Consider the following 7,562-nt stretch of genomic DNA (forward strand, 5'->3'; position numbering starts at 1 on the left):
AGTGGAGGCACAGTAGTTCTCCTCATCCAAAGACGTTCAGGATGCAAAAATCAGCCACTCAGGTGATGGTGTCTGTGTTCTGGGATATGGAGGGCGTGCTGCTAGTGGACTACCTTCAAAAGGATTCCACCATCAACGCAAGGAATTGCATTGCACTTTTGGACGAATTGAAGGCAACTCTAAGGGCGGCTTTGCACGTTGAGACATCGCACGTGCGATGTCGGTGGGGTCAAATCGAAAGTGACACACATCCGGCGTCACTTTCGACATCGTACTGTGTAAATGCTAGATGATACGATGAACGAGCGTAAAAACGCCGTTATCGTATCATCGTTGCATTCACCGACATTTCCATAATGCCGGTGCCCGCGACAGGTACGATGTTGTTCCTCGTTCCTGCGGCAGCACACATCGCTGTGTGTGAAGCCGCAGGAGCGAGGAACATCTCCTTACCTGCCGCCGGCGGCTATGCGGAAGGACGGAGGTGGGCGGGATGTTTACATCCTGCTCAACTCCGCCCTTCCACCGCTATTGGCCGCCTGCCGTGTGACGTCGCTATGACACCGCATGACCCGCCCCCTTAGGAAGGAGGCGGGTCGCCGGCCAGAGCGACGGTCGCAGGGCAGGTGAGTGCATGTGAAGCTGGCGTAGCGATAATTTTCGCTACGTCAGCTATCACACGATATCGTACCTGCGACGGGGGCGGGTACTATCGCATGCGACATCGCAGCAACGTGCAAAGCCCGCCTAAGGGTATGACCGCACTTTGCTTTTTACCTGCTTTTTTGCTGCTTTTTCAACTGCAGCGTTTAATGCCAAAATGGATGTGTTCTGCTTTTCAAGCATAGTCTATGGGAATTTGGGTTTCTTGTGCACACTATGCTGTTCAAGATGCTGCCTTTTTGTGGCAGAAATTTGGGCAAAAACTCTGCTTTGCAGTTCAAAACGCAAATGGCAAAAACAATTGACATGTTGCTTCTTTGAAAAGCAGAGTTGTTGCCCAAATTTCTGCCACAAAAAGGCAGCATTTTGAACAGCATAGTGCGGACAAGAAACCCAAATTCCCATAGACTTTGCTTGAAAAGCAGAACATATCCATTTTGGCATTAAACGCTGCAGTTGAAAAAGCAGCAAAAAAGCAGGTAAAAAGCAAAGTGTGGTCATACCCTTAAGGCCAAAAGGCGTGGCAAGCTGTCCAAAGGAATCTTGTTCCTGCAAGACAACGCCTCCGCTCACACTGCACAAGCAACCACGGCAAAACTGGCAGAGTTGGGCTTCCAGCTTGTTAACCACCCACCTTATTCACCAGATCTAGCTCCCTCCGACTATCATCTGTTTCCAAACCTGAAGAAACACCTCAAGGGTACCAAATTTCACACCATTTCTGATGCCATGACTGCTATGGGTGCCTGGTTTGAGGCACAACCGAGATCCTTCTTTTTGCTAGGCTTACAGAACTTGGAATACTGATGTAAGAAGTGTTGACATCAGACATCAGTGGAGAGTATGTGGAATAAATGTAAAGTTTCATCATCCTATCTCGTTTGTTTCTGGGTAAAGCCAAAGACTTATCAGCAGCCCCTCGTGTGTGTGTCTATATATATATATATATATATATATATATATATATATATATTTGCCTTATTCTGTCTGTCTGTCATGCTTCAAAATTGTGTCCTTCCGGTGACATTGTGACCTTACGGGGACACAAAGCTGATTGCTCGCCATGGCCCCGCCCCCCCACACGGATTGGCCAGCCGCTCGCCCAGGCTCCGCCCCCCCCACAGATTGGCCTCTCGCCCCGGCACCCTGCAGGCATTGGCAACTCGGCCACGCCCCGCCCCCCTCACGCAATGGACGTTAGCTCTGCCCCCCCCGCGCATTCCCCGAACTGACACGGCTGTCATCACGGAGGTGAGTACTGTACTCCCCCCCCCCCCCCCCCCCCCCCCCCCGTCCCCCGCTCGCACGGGAGTGGTGTGGATACGTTGGTAACCATGCTAGCATGGTTACAAGCGCATCAAGGTCCTGCAGCGGCGGAAGATCCACACGCACACACATAACAGCACACACATACACACACACACACACACACACACACACACACACACACACATACATCAGATCACACTCACTCTCACACACACATCACATCGCATCCACACACTCACAGCATCCGGCGATATCGCTTGCTTCTCGGCCTCGATACTGTGCTGTTGTGACCTTACAGGACCTGACGGAGGATCACATGGCCAGAAGCATGTGGTATCTCCGGATGTTGTGAGTGTGAGCGCGTATGTGCGATATCGTCAGTGTCTGTGTGTGTCAGTGTATGCGATCGGGTGTGTGTCAGTGTATGCGATCGGGTGTGTGTCAGTGTATGCAATCGGGTGTGTGTCAGTGTATGCGATCGGGTGTGTGAGTGTCGGCAGAGGAGCACGGCGTGCTGGAGGAGGCTGGGAGCAGAGAGGCTGATCTTGGGGATGGCTGGGAGGGGGAGGCTGATGCTGGGGGAGACTGGGAGGGGAAGGCTGATGCTGCGGGAGGCTGGAAGGAGAGAGGCTGGGAGGAAGGAGGCTGGGAGGAGAGAGGCTGATCCTGGGGAAGGCTGGGAAGGAGAGGCTGATGCTGAGGGAGGCTGGAAGGAGAGAGGCTGATGCTGCGGGAGGCTGGAAGGAGAGAGGCTGGGAGGAGAGAGGCTGATGCTGGGGAAGGCTGATGCTGAGGGAGGCTGGGAGGGGAAAGCTGATGCTGGGGAAGGCTGGGAGGACTGAGGCTGGGAGGAGAGAGGCTGATGCTGGGGGAGGCTGGAAGAAGAGAGGCTGATGCTGGGGGAGGCTGGAAGAAGAGAGGCTGATGCTGGGGGAGGCTGGGAGGAGAGAGGCTGGGAGGAGAGAGGCTGATGTTGGGGAAGGCTGGGAGGAGAGAGGCTGATGCTGGGGACAGAGAGGAGACGCTGATGCTGGGAGGAGAGAGGCTGATGCTGGGAGGAGAGAGGCTGATGCTGGGAGGAGAGAGGCTGATGCTGGGAGGAGAGAGGCTGATGCTGGGGGAGGCTGGGACGAGGGAGGCTGATGCTGGTGGAGGCTGATGCTTAGGGAGGCTGGAAGGAGAGAGGCTGATGCTGGTGGAGGCTGATGCTTAGGGAGGCTGATGCTGGGGGAGACTGGGAGAGGAAGGCTGATGCTGGGGGAGACTGGGAGAGGAAGGCTGATGCTGGGGGAGACTGGGAGAGGAAGGCTGATGCTGAGGGAGGCTGGGAGGAAGGAGGCTGGGAGGAGAGAGGCTGATCCTGGGGGAGGCTGGGAAGGAGAGGCTGATGCTGAGGGAGGCTGGAAGGCGAGAGGCTGATGCTGGGGGAGGCTGGAAGGAGAGAGGCTGATCCTGGGGAAGGCTGGGAAGGAGAGGCTGATGCTGAGGGAGGCTGGAAGGAGAGAGGCTGATGCTGGGGGAGGCTGGAAGGAGAGAGGCTGAGGCTGGGAGGAGAGAGGCTGATGCTGGGGAAGGCTGATGCTGAGGGAGGCTGGGAGGGGAAAGCTGATGCTGGGGAAGGCTGGGAGGACGGAGGCTGGGAGGAGAGAGGCTGATCCTGGGGAAGGCTGGGAGGAGAGAGGCTGATGCTGGGAGGAGAGAGGCTGATGCTGGGAGGAGAGAGGCTGATGCTGGGGGCAGAGAGGCTGATGCTGGTGCAGCATGGGGGATGGAGCACGTTTGGGAGTGCGCAGCATGGGGGATGGAGCACGTTTGGGAGTGCGCAGCATGGGGGATGGAGCACGTTTGGGAGTGCGCAGCATGGCGGATGGAGCACGATGGGGGGGTGCGCAGCATGGCGGATGGAGCACGATGGGAGGTGCACACCTCCCCCAACACACCACACACACACTGGGAACCACAAACACCGCCCTACACAGACACCCACACACACAGACAACGCTGCACACACACAACACCCAACACACAAACACCGCGGCATACATAAATATACGCACATATCATGCAACACACACATTGCACAAAACATACCTCCCCCCAAAACACACCACACCCACACAAACTGCGCAACACATACACACACAACGCTACAGACACACAGCGCTCCACAAACACACACAACACCGCTCTCACCCCCTGCCACACCCAAACAACACCCAGAACATGTACAGCTCCTACACAAACACTTGGTAACTACACACAACAACATATATAGATATAGATATAGATAGATAGAGATATATAGATATATATATATATATATATATATATATATATATATATATATATATATATATATATATATATATATATATATATATATATATATATATATATATATATATATATATATATATATATATATATATATATATATATATATATATATATATATATATAACAAAAATCATACATTAACTACACAATACGTAAATTCTAAATTCTAGAATACCCGATGCGTAGAATCGGGCCACCTTCCAGTATATATATAATATATATATATATGTGTATATATATATATATATATATATATATATATATATATATATATATATATATATATATATATATATATATATATATATATATATATATATATATATATATATATATATATATATATATAATTTGTCTTCATAACACCAGGACTGAATCTGTTTATTTTTTTTCAAAAGTTGCTGTTATTTCTTGCTTGATTGATGGTCATTAAAGGGGTTATCCGGCTTATTTTGACTTTTTTTATTATTATCCTATTGGGCTACATTGGAGCAGGTCAGAAGATAGAGCCAACTTACCTGCCCTGCTGTCAGCCCCTCTCCCCGACTCGGAGCGGTCATGTGACTGCTCCTGCCGCGATTTTGCTGCTTCCGGTCATTTCATGTCAACATGGGCAGGACCATGTTGACATGCAAATCTGGAACAGCTTGTTGCTGCCCTGCTGGGCTGTACAGTGCTAGAGTCCCCGCCCCCTTCCCTGCACCCTGCCACACATTCCTCCGCACCCCGTACTCTCCCCGCCCACTGTCACCACCTGCACCGGGCCCCCTGCTCAGTATAGCAGGAGTGCCCGTGCAGTCTGTGTCCCGCTCCAGCCCCGCGGCTGCCTTCATTGCAGGCTCAGCAGCTTCTCACCCTCCAGCGCAGGCAGCCTCGCGGATGCCGAGCGCTGCCATCAGGATGTTAGATGAAATCAATACCTGCTGGGCCGATCTTCGCTTTACTCCTGAAGTCAGCGCAGTCCCTGCCTTCTATGCCCACTGCGTTCTGACGTCACTACGGTGACGTCACGGGCGATACTGCTGAGGACGCGGCGGGCATAGAAGGCAGTGACAGCGCTGACAGGAGTGAAGGGAAGATCGTCACAGCATGATGCATCTCATCTAACATCCTGATGGCAGCGCTCGGCATCCCCTGCAGTTACCTGGGCTATTGATGTTAGCTCAGGTCACTGCATTACTCTCCCAGCCAATGAGGAACATTGTGTTCTTCATTGACTAAGACATTGACTATGGTATGGATTGTCATGGGACCCCCTTATTGGATTACGCAGGACCTGGATTTGTTTTTCTTTTCAATAAATTGGTGAAAGAGGGAATGTTTTGGGGAGTGTTTTTTCAAATAAAACTTTTTTTTGTCTATTTTTTTATTAGTGACTGGGTTGGTGATGTCAGGCAGGTATCTGATAAACGCGTGACATCCCTAACCCCAGGGCTTGATGCCAGGTGACATTACACATCTGGCATCAACCCCATATATTACCCAGTTTGCCACCGCACCAGGGCATGGGATGAGCTGGGGCGAAGCACCAGGATTGGCACATCTAATGGATGCGCCACTTCTGGGGCGGCTGTGGCCTGCTATTTTTAGGCTGGGGAGTGTTCAATAACAGTGGACCTCCCCTAGTCTGAGAATACCAGACCACAGCTGTCCGCTTTACCTTGGCTGGTGATCCAATTTGGGGGGGACCCCATGTTTTGTTATAAATTATTTAACTTAAAATAACAGCGTGGGGTGCCCTCTGTTTTGGATTACCAGCTAAGGTAAAGCTGCCAGCTGTGGTCTGCAGGCTGCAGCCGTCTGCTTTACCCTAGCTGGCTACAAAAGTATCGGGGACCCTACGTCGTTCTTAAATTTTATTTTTTGGATAATTACAAGGCTAAGCACCCTTTAGTGCCACATGAATGTCACTAAAGGGTGCCAGCTTAGAATATGCAGGGGGGTAGGACATTATATGTCTTTCTCATCTACCTACCTACCTACCTATGATTCTATCTAAAAACGGAAGTCATGTGAATGTAGCCTACATGTGTTCCCTATGGGGGTAGGGGTTGGTACAGAATAATGGTGAGGGGGGTTCGGTACAGAGCGCTGTGTGTGTGTGTGTGTGGCGGGGGGTGAGGAGGAAGGTTGCAGAGCTTGATGTGGTGTGGGGTGCAGAGCCGTGTGTGGCGCAGAGCCGTGTGTGTGTGTGGCACAGAGCTGTGTGTGTGTGTGTGTGGCGCAGAGCCCGATGTGGGGCTGTTATCTCCATTGCTAGTGATAACAGGTCAGAATACTGACAGGGAATGTGTGTACAGGGGGCAGGCAGAGGGTTGGGCGGGCAGGGGGAGGGGCTGGACACTGAGGTCGGGCGGTGCCAGCTCTGACTGAGGTTTTTGCACAGGAAGTGGTCATTTTGCTGGAGCAAAATGTAAACAAAGAGCTGCAGAGAATAAAGGGATAATTCAAGAGGAACAAAAGGTAGAAAACAAAAAATAACAATGTAGGGGTGTTTTATATGACAATACAGCACAGATAAATTCAAAATGTTTTGGTAAGCTAATGTCGGACAACTCCTTTAAGCATTGAGCATGTTGGGACTCTTTTTCTTGCAAGTTGGAGGTTTTGGATTAGTAAAGGTACTGAATTAATGGAATTTTACTTCACATTAAAAAAAGTTAAAACTGGAAACTAATAAACTATTTAACTATTTCTTTACTCTTTCAGATGACTGGACGCCATGCAATGTATGCTGCAGAATTATCCGAAGCTGTGGGGCCAGATTTCCAGCCTAATATAGTACGAGAGTAAATAAACGGAGATCTCTATTCGATCAGGCTGTTAATGTTCTAATTGCATAAGACTGATGTGTATACAGCTTCACATTCTAAGATTTTGAGATTCAGTAATTATTAAAAAGTAACAATCACAAAACAGATTCCACTCATCCTTAACATTGCACTACTTTCCTACTGCACAAATTGCTCGAGATTTAAAGGGATTTTTCAGGCTAAGGCAATTTTTGTTTTCTTCTGGCACAAATTAAGATTTGGCTCTGTGTGCTGGTTGGATCAGTTATCACAAGACCACTCATGCTGTTTGCTAATTTGATGAAAAGTAGGAAAAGAAAATAATCAGCAAATGAAAGAAACTGCAAATTGCATATGAGCAATGACTGGACAACAGCGCAAACTGGCAGGCAGACTCGAATCTTAGCAATGTGTATTGTACACACAGTTAGGATATGGTATGTTACAAGTATCATGAGAAAATTTGCCCTGTCCTATAAAACCACGTTGTAGTACAAAGAT

The 7,562-nt window shown here is 49.6% G+C and overlaps 1 protein-coding gene across 1 annotated transcript in view; it reads left to right on the top strand.

Annotated features, from left to right (window-relative positions):
- Positions 1-7,208, top strand: part of UPB1 (beta-ureidopropionase 1) — a 52,446-nt gene extending 45,238 nt beyond the window's left edge. Inside the window, exon 8 of the mRNA XM_075322252.1 lies at positions 6,979-7,208. Within this exon, the coding sequence (XP_075178367.1) occupies positions 6,979-7,062 (84 nt within the window). The 3' untranslated portion in view covers positions 7,063-7,208. The remainder of the gene's footprint in view (positions 1-6,978) is intronic.
- The last annotated feature ends 354 nt before the right edge of the window (positions 7,209-7,562 follow it).

This window comes from Anomaloglossus baeobatrachus, chromosome 1 (genome assembly GCF_048569485.1).
Source record: "Anomaloglossus baeobatrachus isolate aAnoBae1 chromosome 1, aAnoBae1.hap1, whole genome shotgun sequence".
Taxonomy (NCBI): Eukaryota; Metazoa; Chordata; class Amphibia; order Anura; family Aromobatidae; genus Anomaloglossus; species Anomaloglossus baeobatrachus.